Source organism: Molossus molossus, unplaced genomic scaffold, assembly GCF_014108415.1.
Source record: "Molossus molossus isolate mMolMol1 unplaced genomic scaffold, mMolMol1.p scaffold_m16_p_11, whole genome shotgun sequence".
NCBI classification, from domain to species: domain Eukaryota; kingdom Metazoa; phylum Chordata; class Mammalia; order Chiroptera; family Molossidae; genus Molossus; species Molossus molossus.
The window spans coordinates 75,303,960-75,321,000 of record NW_023425346.1 but is presented as its reverse complement, the minus strand read 5'-3'; the positions used below and the strand labels follow the sequence as shown (position 1 = coordinate 75,321,000).

General features: G+C 41.2%; 1 protein-coding gene across 1 annotated transcript in view; it reads right to left on the bottom strand.

Annotated features, from left to right (window-relative positions):
• SP3 (Sp3 transcription factor) overlaps positions 1 to 15,581 on the bottom strand; it is a 59,037-nt gene extending 43,456 nt beyond the window's left edge. The window contains exons 1-4 of the mRNA XM_036254724.1: positions 15,049 to 15,581; positions 14,302 to 14,447; positions 13,687 to 13,812; positions 2,965 to 4,321 (exon numbers count right to left, since the gene is read on the bottom strand). Coding sequence (XP_036110617.1) covers positions 2,965 to 4,321; positions 13,687 to 13,812; positions 14,302 to 14,447; positions 15,049 to 15,055 — 1,636 coding nt within the window. The 5' untranslated portion in view covers positions 15,056 to 15,581. The remainder of the gene's footprint in view (positions 1 to 2,964; positions 4,322 to 13,686; positions 13,813 to 14,301; positions 14,448 to 15,048) is intronic.
• Positions 15,582 to 17,041: the final 1,460 nt, after the last annotated feature.

The window sequence follows — 17,041 nt, the reverse complement described above, 5'->3', positions numbered from 1 at the left end:
TGTTGTTAATCCCACCTGAGTATATTTTTTCCAATGATTTTTTAGGGTGGAAGGGAAAGAGGGAGAGAAAAAGAGAGAAAGAGAGACATCGATGTGAGAGCAACACATCAATTGGAATGCCTCCCATACACTCCCTGACCAGGGCTGGGTATCTAATCTGCAATCCAGACGTGCCTTTGGCCAGGAATTGAACCCAAGACCCTTCAAGGTGTGCAGGCCAACACTAACCACTAAGTCAAACTGGCCAGGGAAATTATTTAATTATTAAGAAGCTATCAAGTTCATAGTAGTAGATTCAAGTTTTCCAAAATTCTAATTTTCACTATAAAACCCAGATTTTACCATTGACAACAAATACTGTCAGGTTTTCATCCTTTGTGTAATGTTCACTTAATTCATTTTCTTAGTGAAAATATCTCACTTAAATTCATGAGTCTCCACATAACCACAGTTTGTCAGTCACTCTTTCAAGTAAAAAGTGTTTCATGAAAATAGTATCTAGTTCAGCTTGCAACTCAGCTACACAATTAAAAAAACTATTTTTTTTCTAATATAATCATCTTAAGGTGTTTTATTTAAGCATACTTTTTGTCACACAAAAAACATTACAAAGACATGCAGCAGAAACTGCAAATCAAAAACACAAGATGGCACTTAATACTCATTAGGATGGCTATAATCAAAAAGGACAATGATTAGTGTTGGTAAGGATGTAGAGAAACAAACCCTCCTACACTGCTGCTAAGAATGTACAAGGTGCAGTCACTTTGGAAAACCATTCTGGAAGTTCCTCAAAATGTTAAAAATAGACTTATCATACAATCTAGCAATTCCACTACTAAGTACATACCCAAAAGAAATGAAAACATGTCCACACAAAATAAATGTACACAGAATGTTTATATAGCAGTAGCATTATTCTTAATACCCAAAACATAGAAACCTTGTCCATCAACAGACGAATAAAATGTGGTATATTCACACAAAGGAGTATTATTCAACCACAAAAAAATCTTGAAAATATGCTATATGAAAGAAGTGGGACATAAAAAACCACTTATTATATGATCTATTAACATGAAATGAAATTCCACTGATATGAAAGGCAAATCCAGAGACAGAAGATAGATTAGTGACTGCCAAGGGATAGGTAGGGGGGTGGGGGCTAAGGAGTGACGGCTAATATGTATGGGGTTTGGGAGGGGGGTGATGAAAATGCTCTAAAATTAGATAGTGGTAATGGTTGAACAATTCAGACTATATTAAAAATCACTGACTAATATACTTTAAAGGTAAATTTTATGGTATAGGACATTTCAATAAAAGCTACTGGTTTTATTTTTAAAAATGCACTCAAATTTCAAGATTTAGTAAAAATAACTATTTTGACTGGTTTAACAAGGTCCTTCTTCAGTGAAATGCATTTTTCTTTAACTGCAAGTGCGATGTCATAAAGAATGTAACTAGTATAGTTTTGTGCCACTGCTTTGATTTGTGCTAAGACACAGAAGTTTTAGCCACCATCAGTGAAAATGCCAACACAATGAAAAAGGAAAATAACTTGAGTATTATTGTTAGTATTATTTTGAAAAGTAGTTTGACACCAAAGACCTCTAAGAGAATCAGAGATCCCCCAGGGGTCCACAGACCATACACTTTGAGAACTGTGGCTCTAAACCACAAAGCTTCAGACAACTCAAATGCAATGGAAGGCTTTCCAAGGACAGACATGAGGCTTCCAGACAATTCCAAATTTCTAAGCATATATCACAAATTTCTCAAAAGAAAAAAGGTAGTCTTTATTGTGATGAAAATTATTTCAATAAATTAAATTCAAGCATCCCAATTTAAGAGTTTATTTTAAATCACTGACTTAAAAGAAGGTTAAAATTTCCACAAAAATCCATCCTGCCAGAGTGGCTCAGTTGGTTGAGCATAGTTGTCCTGTGCACTGAAAGACTGCTGATTCGTCATGGGCACATACCCAGGTTTCAGGTTCAGGCATACAGAAGGCAACCAATTGATATTTCTTCCTCTTTCTTTCTTTCTCTCTCTCCCCCTTCCTTTTCCTCTCCCTCAAGAATCAATTAAAAACATATTCTCAGGTGAGGATTTAAAAAAATTTTTTAAATAAAAATCTCCACAAAAACCCAAATTAAATTAGAAGAGTAAAGGTAAAGATTTACCACAGAACAACACATTCAGTAAACTGTTATCTAAATAACATAAGGTAATGATGATATTATTTCTTTTAAAACTATACTATTTAATTCTTACACAACATTCAAAGAGCAGACTTCTGAAATTTCTACCCATACTATCAATAACATATCTAGCACATCTAAGTTCAATGCCCACTACACGCTTATAAGAATAAATTAGCACAGAATTAGAGAATCTTAGGTTTGAAAGTTACCCTAAATATAGTTACCTAGTCCAACAACCCGATTTTACATGATGAAGAAACTGAGTTTGCAAGAGAAAAAGTGACTTGGCCAAAACCACACACCTAGCTAGCCACTGGCTAAGACAGCATAAATAATAGTCTTTACTCCCAGTACCATGTTTTGACTATGCCAACCAGATTCCCCAACCAAATATAGTGCAGAAAACACTTTACTTACATCACACCAAGGACGACCAAGACACTTTACCTGCCAAATAAAAATTGTGTAATATCTGACACCACCAATTAGATGTGATAACAAACACAGAACTGAGTAATGAAAAACTACAAATATGTTAGCATAATGGAGAAATAAATCCTTGACATCAAAAACTACAAACTTTCAATGAAGAACAATTTGAAGACACTCTGATGTCTACTTTTTCATACAACCTTAGGGCAACGTATCATCAACTTTAAAGATAAAAGATATTGATAAACACCTGAAGCAAAAAAATGTCCCTATGTATTAACAAATCACTGAACCCATCTATGATATGACATGACTTAAGACTTACCTGCAGGACTGTCAGCATTCTCTCCTGGGTGTAGCTGTATACCAGTAGAATCTATAGAGTTTACTGTAACTGTCTGTAGATTTGGCAACTGACCAGTGCTTAGACTAACTGGAGTTGAAGTCAAGGCTCCACCTGCTGCAACTTGACCAAGTGTGAGTGTCTGAACAGGTGTCAAAGTTATTTGTTGGGCAGCAGTATTCTGTATTTGCAAATTCTGCAAGTTCTGGACCCCTTGTACTTGAAATGTTTGCCAAGTTATCTGTCCAGAAGGGGTCACTGTCTGTGCCTGAATTAAAAAGGTTCCAGGATTCAGCTGCAACTGAAGATTTTGCAAAGCCTGTTGTGATATATTTTGACCACTGGCTTGCACACCATGGATTGTCTGTGGTGTAATACCTTGCACAATTTGGGCTTGACTGGTTGGCTGCTGCGACTCTTGAAGTTGTAGATGTTGTACAACAGGCTGTGCTGTAGAAACCTGAATATTCTGAGCCTGTGTCTCTTCAGAAACAGGCGACTGGATATAATTTCCCTGAAGATCTGAAGAATGGACTTGCCCACTAGAAGTAGTCAAGCTATTTGTGTTTTGTTGCAATATACCTGTACTATCTATAGTAACAGGCAACTGTGATGAAGAGGATGTTGGCACAAATAAATCTGTATCAGTATTAGTTTCATTAATATCAGGAGAAACCCGCTCACCAGTCCTTTCTGAATTGTCTGAACTATCCATAGCTTGTCCTGTGTTTATCAAATGTCCATCGGCATTAATGCCTGCAGTCATTGTCTGAGAACTGCTCGAGAGTCCCAAAGAATCTAGGTCAACACTATTGATTGGTACAAAGGTAATATTTCCTGGTAGACCAAGAGGCACATTAGCAACTACTTGGGTTTGGCCAGGAAAAGATGAACCAATTGCAACTCCCTGAACCTGGACTTGACCAGTCTGTGGTATGAGATTCTGGATATTAGCAGGAGGTGTTCCAGAGGCAAGCAAGGTCTGATTAGAGCCAGGAATGATCTGAATTTGACCACTTTCTTGATTTATACCTCCATTATCTGAAGTGCCTGTGAAACCAATCTGAACTTGCTGACCATCTGTTGACTGAATCTGTGGTATTACTTGATATTGAACATTGGACACTGTACCATTCGATGACTCTGATCCTGGTGCAACTGAAAATATTTGTTGATTCTGCAAATTCTGAAGGGGAAGAACATACTGCCCACTCGAAGTAGCAGCACTTGGAATCTGTACTAGATTACCCGCTTCATCTTTTATAGTTGTAGGTGTGGCTGACAAAACCTCCCATCGGTTTGGTGCTCCTCCTAACTGTGCAGCAGCCAAATCACCTGTCTGGATAAAGAAAACAAAAAATGTAAATGTTTTGTGATATATATTTGTGGTATATATAACCACAAAACTCTAAAAAATGATATAAATCCTACTCCCTAAAAATAGAAGTTCTCCTAATAACACAATAAACTTCAAATACAGAAGCAATACTATATAAAATATGGCCCTGTCTGGGTAGCTCAATTGGTTAGAGCATTGTCCCAATATGCCATGGTTGCTGGTTCAATCCCCAGTCAAAGCACATACAAGAATCAACAATGAATGCGTGAATAAATGGAACATCAAATCGATCTTGATCTCCCCCCACCCCTTTCATTCTTTAAAAAAATTTAAAATGAAAAAAAAAAACAAAAAACTACAATTATCATTTCCAATTTTGTTAGTTATTGTAAAGATAACCCATGCTACTAGAGCAAAAAAAAAACTTCAATAGGAGTAATTATTGTGCTCTGGTTGGTGTGTCTCAATGGTTACAGCATCAGCCTGCACACAGAAGGGTTGCAGATTCGATCCCTGTCCTTGGCTTGGGCGAGCGTGATAGGTAACCAATCGATATCGCTCTCTCACATTAAGTTTCTCTTTCTCCTCCTTCCCTCTCTTTTAAAAAAAACATCAATGGAAAAAAGATCCTCACGTGAGGATTAACAAAAAAAAACAAAATTAGTCTTTGCTTTATGACCACAAACTGATCTTTTAATCCTTCATCTATGATCTCTAATGCTATATGGTTAAAAATAAACAGAATTGGCTAGAAAAAAACAGCTCAAACCAGACATATCTCAAACACTGAAAAAAGAGTTAAAAAATATACAATGTGCCCTGGCCAGTTTGGCTCAGCGGTTAGAGCGTTGGCCTGCGGTCCAGAGAGACCCGGGTTCGGTTCCCACTAAGGGCATGTACCTCAGTTGCAATTTGTCCCTGGCCCTGGTTGGGTCATGTGGGTGGCAGCCACTCGATGTGTTCCTTTCACGTTGATGTTTCTCTCTCTTTCTCTCTTCCTCTCTCTCCCTCCTGCTCCGTCTGAGCAAAGAATGAAAAATGTCCTCGGGTGAGGATTAACAACAAAAACAAAAAGATACCTTTAAAAATTTAATGAACGAGTTTATTGCTCTGTGACCACATGGTAAAGTCATCCCATCTAAAAAGTTTTTCTAGAATCCAAGAGCTGGAGGATATAGACTGTGTTGTTACCTACTACTCTATCTAAGTTTGCAGTAAAGTGCCTGGCATACACATTTTACATTCTGTGACCTGTTGGAATCTCAGGTACTTGAGATTCCATACTTGACAGAATAAGCAAGACTGGAAAAACACCAATGTAGGAAAACAAAATGCAATAAAATCCTACATGCCAATGCCAAAGGACAATTTTTTAAGGGTGTAATAACAGTAATGCCTAGCATTTGAGTTGTACTTTTACATACCAAGTACTATAATCAGGATTTATAAGATTTTATCATTTACTCCGTACAATAATCCTATGAGGTAGAATGTTACCGTTTCACAGATGAGAAAACTGAGGGACAAATCACAGCTACCAAGACAAGATATAAATCTAGCCCAAGTCTAATTCCAGAACCCAGGCCTTTAGATACTATACCATACTGCCTCCCACTAAGACCAGGGGAAAAGACATGGGAAACGAGACCCTATATTACTCACCATCAAAATTAAACGATCCCTATCCCATTTCCTTCTAGATCTGCATGTGATTTCCTAAAACTCCACATTGTCAGTAGACAATGCATAAGCCTATATAACCCAGCATTCTCAACCTGGGATCCATGCCTGAGTTTCAAAGGATCTCTGAATCCTCTAAAAGAGCGTACCAACTTTTGGAGAAAATGCAAAGTACAATGGCAGAAGGAATAATCTAGAGTGTCATCATTCTCAAAGGGGGTCTGTGACCATAAAAAAAGGTTAAGACAAATACTGTTCTCTCAACATAAGCCATTCCACACTTTTAATACAATTATAGAACCAGAAGATCTTAAGAGTTTACTGAAAAAACTCACTACCTAATTTTCATGTAGAAGCACAGTAAAAAGTATGTATTTCAATGGATACACCACAGTATTAATGACTCAATTCAAGATATTTGTACTTATCTCTCCAGATGAAATAAGCATACGAGTAATCCCATGAGATACACAATCTTTCTCATCAAATGGTTCAGTCTAACCAAGCATACACACACATACATGCTACTATATGTAAATAGTGGTGTGCACTAGCCATATGATCAAAACACTATTTGGGAACATAGAAAATGTGGGGGGGAGAATTTCACATAAGAGATATTTAAAGTAATCTTAGGGACCTGGACTGCATGCTCAGTGGTTAGAGCATCGGCCCACGTGCCAAAGGGTCACGGGTTCGACTCCCAGTCAAGGAAGGGCATGTACTTAGGTTGCAGGTTTGACAACCCTGGCCCAGTCAGAGTGAGTGCAGGAGGCAACAAATCGACATGTCTCTCTCTTACATCTATGTTTCTCTCTCTCTCCTCCTCCCTCCCTTTCCAGTCTATCTAAAAAAATTAATGGAAAAACAGTCTCTGTTGAGGATTAACAAAACAAAACAAAAAAAGAGTAATCTTAGAATAAAATTTAACAATTCAGCCCTAGGTGGTTTGGCTCAGCAGTTAGAGCGTTGGCCTGTGGACCCAAAGAGTCACGGGTTCAAGTCCTGGTCAAGGGCACGTACCTCAGTTGCAGGTTCAATCCCGAGCCCTGGTGGGAGTCATGTGGGAGGCAACCATTCCACATGTCTCTTACATCAATGTTTCTCTCTCTCTCTCTCTCTCTCTCTCTCTCTCTCTCTCTCTCGTCTCCCTTCCTCCCCCCCCATTCTATCTAAATATCAATGGAAAAAATATCCTCAGGTGACGATTTAAAAAAGAATTCATTCTGGGCAGTTAGGAAACAGAGATAAGGAATTAATAAAGGTATAGGTCACAGACAAAAAGAAACATGTAGTTTAGTGTAAAAGAGAGGATCCAGAAATGGCTCAAATTCAGAGAAATGTAATGGAGAACAGGACTAGACCTTTTAATCAGGACTTTGTAAATCCTGCTAAGGAGTTTGGACTTTATCCTGCAGACAGTGAATGACAGCTATAAAAGGTTTTTAAGCAAGTGAGTGGTGCAATTAAATCTGTTTTATAAAGATAAACTAAGGCCCAGTGAAGGAGATTGAAAGGCAGAAGAGAGTAAAGACCGAGAAACTGTGGAACCCAGTACAAACATCTAAGTCTGCACGAAAATAATGATCATTTAAATACAATCTTTTAAAGTTGTCAAACTTAAGTTATTAAAAAGAAGCGCCAGACATTAAAGTCACATGTCATTCTTCAAGTTCTACCTGGTACAGAAATTAGAAGCTTAAGTCATCTTTCTTTGTATTAGAGTAACAATTCAAATTTCATTTCAGTCTCTTGGCATATTTTAAATAAACTAAAGATATTTAAATCTATACTTTATACTGAAATCTGCAGTTAAGTATAATGTCTAAAATCCAATCCTTATCTTAAGGTTAATGATCACCTTTAAAGAATTAACTGTTGAATATTTTTCTGACCAGCATTAAATTTACATTTCACTTATATCAAAGAATATAGTGTCTCAGATACAAATTAATTTTATACTGGCATTTAGACCCCTTTTCATCTTTAAAAAAAGTTTATTTATGACATCTAAAGCATTCTTTTTATAAAAAAGTAAAAGAGCAGACATTAAACCATCAGTGAATAGCTTTCTAGTCAAGAAATTCTTTGAAAACAAATACAACTATTCAAATGACAATTTTGAGCAAATACCACCCAAGCACCCCACTCCCTCTCCAAAAGCTAAATAGAAATAAACTGTAGTACCACTTTATTCCAACAATGCAGGTCATTAATTGAAGGGAAATCCACACCCCCACAACCTCCCCACAAAAGAAAGTAAAAAAAAGCAAATCTCAAAACCTAAGACAAAACGATTTATTTGAACTTTTTAAAATAAATCTAAGGTACAAAACATACATAAAAAATATTTATGCCCTCGCCGGTGTTGCTAAGTGGTTAGAGCGTCATCTCAAGCACTGAAAGGTCTTGGATTCACAGTCAGGACACACCCAGGTTTCTATCCTAGTTGGGGTACATGGGTGAGGCAACTGATTGATGCTTCTCTCACCTTCTCCCTCTCCTCCTTTCTCAGGAATCAGTGAAAAAAAGTGTCCTAGGGTAAGGATTGAAAAATGTGTGTGTGTGTGTGTGTGTGTGTGTACATATACATACATATATGAAGCACAAGCCTGGAGGGAGGAGCTGGAAACAGCAAGAGATAGTTCAAAAAAAACAAACAAACAGCAATATAAAAAGCTTTTTCTTTATTGAAATAATTTTAAAAGATTTACTAAGTATTAAGATATTTTTTAATCCTCATCCAAGGATATATTTTTAACTGATTTTTAGAGTGGGAAAGGGAGAGAGAAACATTAATCAGTTGCCTCCCTATTCCCATCACCCCAAGCCCCAAACCTAGGTATGTGCCCTGACCGGGAATCAGACCCTCAACCTTTTGGTATACAAGAGGATGCTCCAACTAACTGAATCACCAGGCTAAGGCAAAGGTGTTCATTTCTTTTAATGGAATGGGGGGAAACACCGAATCAGAAAACTATTATACTTTCACAATTTAAGCTAAGACTATGCTTGGGAAAGGGGAGTATATTGCACTAGAGAGAAAAGAAATCAGAACCGAGTTCTGATCCTAGCTAGAACTATAGAATTGTGTGTGATTTAGAGCAGAACTCAATTTCCTTATGTTAAAAATGGGGAAAATATTACTTAGTAAGGTTGTAAGAACCAAAAGTGCTAGGTTTTATAAACTATAAAGCGCTATACAACCCCTAAGGTATCATTATGATCACGAAGATTTTAAGGACAGATTTGAAAAACATCCTAGCACAATTCCTGTCACAAAGATCAGTAAGTATTTGTTGAATGAATAAAGATATTTTACTTTAAAATCATTACAAAGAAAATAATAGAAAGAATGGATCAATAAAAAACTGACCTTGGGATTATAGTCTTCTATGAAAAACTCTATCAATTATAACCCTATTTATTTCCATATTTTCACAATGAATGAGTCCCAATATTTCAAACTATGAAGCCTATAAAGACCATTCATTTGCAAGAGAAATTTCATCAACAGCATACCACTAAAAGAGATAAAGTACACTAAATACCAAATGGGATAAGTCAGAAAATCATCTGAGATCAAAAAGAGCTGTAAAAAAGTTTGCTGTTAGGAAGGGAGTGGCAAGAAATATTCAGAGTGATAAAAAGCAAGAACCTACAACCAAGATTACTCTATCCTGCAAAGCTGTCATTTAGAAACGATGGCCATATAGAGAGTTTCCCAGACAAGAAACTCTTTGGAGTTCTTCACCACCAAACCATTATTATATGAAATGATGAAGGGTCTTTTTGAAGAAAAAGATAAAATATATGAACAAACAAAATGGCAATGAATACATATCTATCAACAATGGAATCTACAAACAAAATGAACAGGTAGAACAGAAACATTCTCATAGATACAGAGAACATTTTGTTGGTTGCCAGATGGGAGGGGGTTGGGGGAAATGGGTGAAAAAGGTGAAGGGTTAAAAAGTACAAATACATTGCTAGACTGACAAACCTCAAAGGGAAAGGGGTTAGGGGGGTGGGAAGAAATAAACCAAAGAACTTATATGCATAACCAATGGACACAGACAATAGTGTGGGAAAAGGCAGGGGGGGGGTCAATGGGGAAAAAATGAGGAACATCTGTAATACATTCTACATTCAACAATAAAGATTTAAAAAAAAAAAAAGTTTGCTGTTAGGCTATTTGAAACACTATACAAAGGAAGAGAAACATAAAATCATATAACCCAGGCAAGAACTAGTATTTGGTATAGGTTCAATACAACCCTCTACATAAGTTTCACATTAAAAGAAAAATCCACCAGTGTCTCTCTCAGTAACTCTAATATTTTCATTGGACAACTAAAAAACAAAATACCATCTAACATGAAAGTTGGCTTTACTGTAAAAAGTTATAACTGAAGGTACTCTAAGGCTCCTTCTGCACATAAACACAACCACACAGTGAAAGGACCACAACCAAGAGTGGCCCCGGAACGCTGCTATAGCAATTCATTACCAGGGCATTCTCCAGTACAACCAGGCATAAAAAGGGGGGGGGGGTGCTGGGGGGGTGAGAGAAAAGGTAAAAAAGAGGTTATCTTCTCAGATAATACCTACAGATAGGAAAAAAGAAAAAATTCATACCACTTATTGCAGAGCATTTGAAAAATTGAAATATGTGTATATATTTCACTTGATTTTTAAACACAATAATACTATGTGCAGTGTGGTATCCTGGACTGGATCCAGGAATAGAAAATGGGCATTAGTGGAGAAACTAGTATAATCAGAAATAAAGTCTATAGTTGACCATGTAGATCTTATTTTAAGTAATGGTAAAAATAACATTATTTTTTAAATAACCTATTATTCATTTTTTAGCTCACCAACATTTATATACTAAATTAATGAACCCTAAATTTATGACCTAAACTGAAGATCAGGCAACAACTTTCATAATATTTACTTATGCAGTTTATTACACTACAGTACAAATGAAATAAATTAAAAATCCACAAGCACACACAAATGCAATATGGACAAGTTAAGAGTGCATAAATGTTGTTATTCAATTTCTACTTTATTCAATTTCCTGATTTGTTACAAAAATTAACTACACAATTTTTAATAATGAAGTACAAAGGAGAGCCACCATCAAACGAACTTTGGGAGCCCATGTTGTATGGCAACACAGGTGAGAATGCTTTGCGATTAGACCTATTCAATACTGTACTGAGGGTATCCATTCTTGGCCAGGATCCAGGATGAACCCTTTTCATGTTATAACAAATTATAAATTCAAAATATTTAAAGCAAATCTCCAATGCAGGTGATTGGCTTTTCAGTGACCTCTTAATCCTAAAATACCAAACTAAACTGGCATAAAATTGAAGTATATGTATATATTTCACTTGATTTTAAACACAGTAATACTATGTGCAGTGTGGTATCCTGGACTGGATCCAGGAATAGAAAATGGGCATTAGTGGAGAAACTAGTATAATCAGAAATAAAGTCTATAGTTAATGATACTGAATCACTGTTATTCCTAGTTTTGACAAACATACTATGGTAATATTAACATTAGGGGAAGCTGGATGAAGAGTATAAGGTAAACCCTCAGTTCTATCTGCAACTTTTCTGTAAATTTTAAATTCTTCCAAATTAAAAAATGTTTAAAACATGGTTACAAAAACTGCTCTCCACAGACCTCTCAAGATTCCTAATAATTTAAGTAATTAAAGATTATCTAAGCGCATTTTCAAATGAGAAAAAAATGCCCATGAAATCACTTAAATTCCCTCTCATTTTCTGAGATGTACATGTCTGCAATTTATTTGAACAGGAAAAATAATTTTCCCATTTGCTAAGGCAAACATATAAGCCAGTCTTACCAATCTTACTCAGTGAAAAATTTTATTCACAGGTACCAAAGAAAAATAATGCTCCAACTGATATTAGTTCCTGTTCATCTGGAGGGAAATGTGTATCAGTAGAGATCTGGTAGTTCAGAGGAGGAGGAGCTGAAGAGGCACGGAAACAACTTTTTACAAGTGATACATGGCTACCGTAGGCTAAAGCTGGAGATAATATTCCATTCCCGGGGCTGAGATTCAAAAATACATACACATATTTTCATCTTCACTTCCTCCTTTACTTTACCCCTCCCCCATCAGTTAGCTGATACCTAAACTTAAGCTGTAACTACAATACGTTTTTTTGTTCTGATTGAAAATATTAAAAGGTGGAAACCATCTGATTTGCAATTTTACTTATGCAGTCATTTCAATTTGTCTTGGCACTATAGGGTTAAAGGAATATAGTTCAAAAAAATGTTTTATCAACCCATAAATTGTCTAACAGTAACAATGGCTCACACAAACATAATTTTGTGCTTTTACATTTTAATCTGCTTACAAAAAAAACCACAAAACCTAAAATCATACTTTTAAGACACCAATACCATTCACATCCCTACAATATAACTTGGAAGCACTAAAATTGCAAATGCAACATTTAACAATATAGCTTAACTTTAGCTTCACTTTTAATACCTAGAAATATTAAAAATTTCCTTCAGACTACATCAAATACCAAACGTTTTTGTCTACAGTGACTACTTCAAAATGTTACTACACACAAATCAATTCCTATAATCCACCTCAGAAAGATTGGGAAAGATTTCAATTATTTTAATAAGTAAACACATCTACTTGTTACATTAAGGCAACTGCAATGACTCAAACAAATATAAAATTCACAAGCAACAGTCTTAAAAACTTTTCTAGATCATTTGAATTAAGCCCTCATAGAACATTGGTCAGCTCCTCCCCCTGCCCCAAACATACTAAAAACACTACAAAAAGGATCCACCACATCCCATCAGACTAGCAACCATAATAAAATGAAAATATAGCTTTGCCAACCAGATTCAACTGTTTAAGTATGGTGTGCATCAGCATGCAAGGAAACAACTTCTTACATGTACTTTTGTTTCTAAACTGATATTCACATTCAATTTCAAAAGCCAAAGTTATTACCTAAGTAACTTCACCGCTTCAACAGTCGCTTATTAAAATTTTCACTTATTCCACTTATGAAAAATTACTGCAAAGTAAGAGTCTAAATAACAATTTAGAATGATCACTGAAAAAGCACTTGAAGTGTCCACTCCTGCATACAAAAGCATAATTCAAACAGTAAACCTTCCTTGTTTTTTGTTTAACGATTTATGGTTCAAATCAGTGAGAGCCAGTAACTTCCAGCAGAAAAAGCTCCGGGTTCAAAAACACCAAAAGCTAAAAAACACTGCTGCCTCTGTAGCTGATACTATCTATGGCCGATAGGCTGTGCTTGAAAATTTTGTAGTGTTCAGGGAAGGAGTTTTCAACAGTGATATGAATTGCTCAAACATCCATTTTGGACTCCTCCACCCCCGCCCTCTCAGACTTCATTTTGTAGTGAATTTGGATCGAGGTTCCGCAGTGACAATTTGGAGAAAGCCTGGGCTGGCTTCTGAGCCCAACAAGTATGCGAAAGAGCAGGAAAGGGGCCCCTGGCTGCGCGATCGTCCGTCTCCGGGAAGGCGCGGGCGCCCAGGAGGCCTCTGGGGCGGCGGGAGCGCCGCAGGCCCGGGATGGCGGGCGCTGGGCCTCTGCGGGGGCGGATCGCGCGCGCGCGCGACTTACCGCTCCAGCAACGGCGGTGGGGCCCCCGGCTGCGGCGGCCGCCTCCTCCTCGTCGTCGCCCGGCGATGGCGGCCCAATCTTGCTGCAGGTAGCGGCCAGCAGAGCGAGCGGTGACGGCTGAGTGTCCTACCCCCGATGGGCGGGTTCAGAGAGAGAGACAGGGGGAGGGGGTGGCGGTTAGGGCCGGGCCGCAGCTCACACAGGAAGTGCGGCTCGATCCTCGCAGGCTGCGCCCAGGAGCGCCAGCCCGCGCTCTGCTCTCCTCGCTCTCCTCCTCCTCCTCCTCCTCCTCGACTCCGGCTCGTGTCCTCCCGCTCGCACGCACACCCGCTCCACCGTCCGCGGGAAGGCGGGCGGCGGGCCGCGCGCCGGGCCTCCACCTTCAGCCCCGAACCCACCTCCGGCAGGGCGCGCGCACTCACACGCGCACACACACAGACACACACAAAAAGGCGGCGGGAGGGGGAGAGCGGGAGGGGTCGGAGCGTTGGCGCCTCGGGCGGGCAGCTCCCGGGGCGGGGGGAGGGGAGGAGAGAGGCGCGGAGGGAGGGGAGAGCGAGGGGAGGAGAAAGCGGCGCGAGGGGGGAGCCGGGCCGGGGCTCTGCCGCTCCTCACCTGGGCCGCCGCCGCCGCCGCCACCGCGCCGTTTCCGTGCTGCTGCTGTTGCTGCAGATACTCGCCGTGGCCGCCGCCGCTACCGCCGCCGCCGCTGTCCACGTCTAAGGCAGCCATTTCCTCTTGTTTCACGGGCTTTTCAGGAGCTGCAGGCACAGCGCGGGGGGGTGGGGGTGGGGAGGAAGGCGGGTGGAGGAGAGGGAGGGGGCCCGCGGGCCGAGTCGAAATTATTCCGAAAGCCCGGACCGACTCCCCTTCCCCTCCCCCACCCGCCCCGCGGCGGCGGCGGCGGCGGCTCCCTCCTCCCCTCCTGCTGCTGCCCCCGCCCGCCGCTGCCTGTAACCCTCCTCCTCCTCCTCTTTCCCTCCTCCTCCTCCCCGCGCTGCCCCTGCCCCCTCTCCTCTCCTCTCCTCCCCTTTCCCTTCGCGCCGCTCGCTCTCACTCGCGCTCGCTCCTCTCGCACCGTCAGTCACTCACACGCCCGCCCGCCGCCCGCGCCCGCACACAGGGGGATGCGCTCCCGGCGGACCCGGCCGCCCGCCCCGGGGCCCGGAGGGGACACGGCGCTGCTGGGGCTTGAGGGGTGGACGATGGCTGGCGGGGAGGGGAGTGCGGCTTTCTGCCTCTCACAGACACTCGGTCGCACACACGGGGCCGGGAGCCGGCGGCAGCGGCCCGGAGCTGGCTGTGGTCGGCGGCAGCGGCGGCGGCGGCAGCAGCAAGGGTTGCTCTCTCGGCTTTACGTACCGGTCATAGTGTGTTTAGGGCACCTCAGGCGGGGCTCCCCGCCGCCTTACACATGGTGAGGAGCGAAGGCGGCGGCGGCGGGAGAGGATGCGGGAAGCGGCGGCGGACACGGCCGGAGCGGTCCGGGGATTTTTTTTCCTATTTTGATTGACTGTGCGGGAAACACAAAAGGTGGAGCCTCCAGCCCAAAAGGGGGGAAGAGGGTGACAGCCCGCCCGGAAGTCCCGCCCCTCTTCTCCGCCTTCATTCGTCGCCACGCTCTCCGTCGACGGTGCTCATTGGTCTGGACGCCTGTCCGTCTCTCGGCCTGGCGGCGCGCTTCCTGTTTGCCCCCCGGGTGGAAGGGGAGAGACAATGAGCGGCCTTGGCGGCGTAGGTTCCCGAAAGCGGCTTCGGCTCGCCTGTTACCCCGCTGTGCCCGCCTCGCTCGCCGGCTGCCGCTGCCAGGCCCAAGGCGCAGGCCTCTTCCACCTCGCAGGCGCTCGAGACAGGCCTCGCCAAGCAGTAGGGGAGCTGAGCTGGGGAGAAAATCTGTCCCCGGTGGCTCAGCTCCACTCGACGCTTCCTCCATCCCGGTGGCAGCGTCGGCCGGATCTCCCCAGGGCCTCGCGCTCTCGGAATCGCCGCTTCCCTGCACTGCCTGGAGGCCGCAGCCGCTCAGCCTCGGGGCTGCTGCTGCGGCCGCTGCTGCTACTGTGCAAACCAGACCCGCCCCGCGAGACCGGGGGGAGGGAGCTGGTATTGGGGGAGACACCCCCTCCGAGGCTGGAGGAGGATTTTCTCTCACTTTCAGCTCATAGATTCACAGTCCCAGCCATCTCAGTCCCATCCCCCTTAGCCCCAGGTTTCCTTCCAATTCATCTCCCACATTTGCGTACCCTGGAGGCAGGCATTTAAAAACAAAAAAGAAATAATTCATCTCGCATTGAACCGAGCTTTCCTTCTTGCCAGTGGCACCAGAACAGGCACTTTTAGGTGTATTTCATTTAGTACATGGCATGTATGTATATTTAAAAGTATAGAATCCTTTTTATTAAAAAACCCAGTCACGTAATCTTGCTTCTTAATCGTTTTGGTAACGAGTCAAACGTCAAAAAACCCATCACTTGCCAGCATTTTTAAAATAGTGAATCTCAGCAAATATTTTTTTTCTTGGAACATTTTAGTTATACTTTAAAATCTCGTTTCACTTATTAGTTTAGGTTAACACTCCTTTTCTCTTTGGCATCCTTGATCTCTTGCTGTCATCCTGAGGAGGAAAATGCTCATGTTTTTTTGTGTTTTGCCAACTAAGAGACGTCTATCTTTGCCTATTACTATTAGATCTAATCGCCAAGAAAGTTTAAATTAAAGAGATGGAAACGCTATCCACAATAGCCTCTTACAGACATCTGACTCAAGAATCAGTGTTCCAATTATTGTTGTTATTATATTTTGTGTGACAAAGTTGGGGGGGTGTAAAATCCAGCACTTGAACTACATTTGTGTGCACCAAATAAAAGGAATTTGTAATCCATTTGTGAGTTTTGGTCTCAGTTCTAAAGCACATATGCTTTCGACCTATACTCCTAGATTAAGAAAAACGGTTACTTGGCACTTAACTGTACAAAAGATAGAACTTCCAGGGTAGTGACCTAAAAATCACAGGCAAAAATAAGACTTGATATTATGAATCCAAGAATGGGGTTGATCTCTTCCAAAAGAACTTTTAGTCTCATATTTAAGTAGAAGAATCACTTTAAAAGGTAAGTAGTATAAACACTGTACTATTTTACACTTTAATGTTAAAAGAAAACGAAAATGTAGAATAAGCTAATTTGGAGTTGGGGAATAGAAAAAGAGGGATGGACCCTGGCCAGTTTGGCTCAGCGGTTAGAGCAGCGGCCTGCGGTCCAGAGAGACCCGGGTTCGGTTCCCGCTAAGGGCATGTACCTCAGTTGCAGTTTGTCCCTGGCCCTGGTTGGTCATGTGGGTGGCGACCACTTGATGTGTC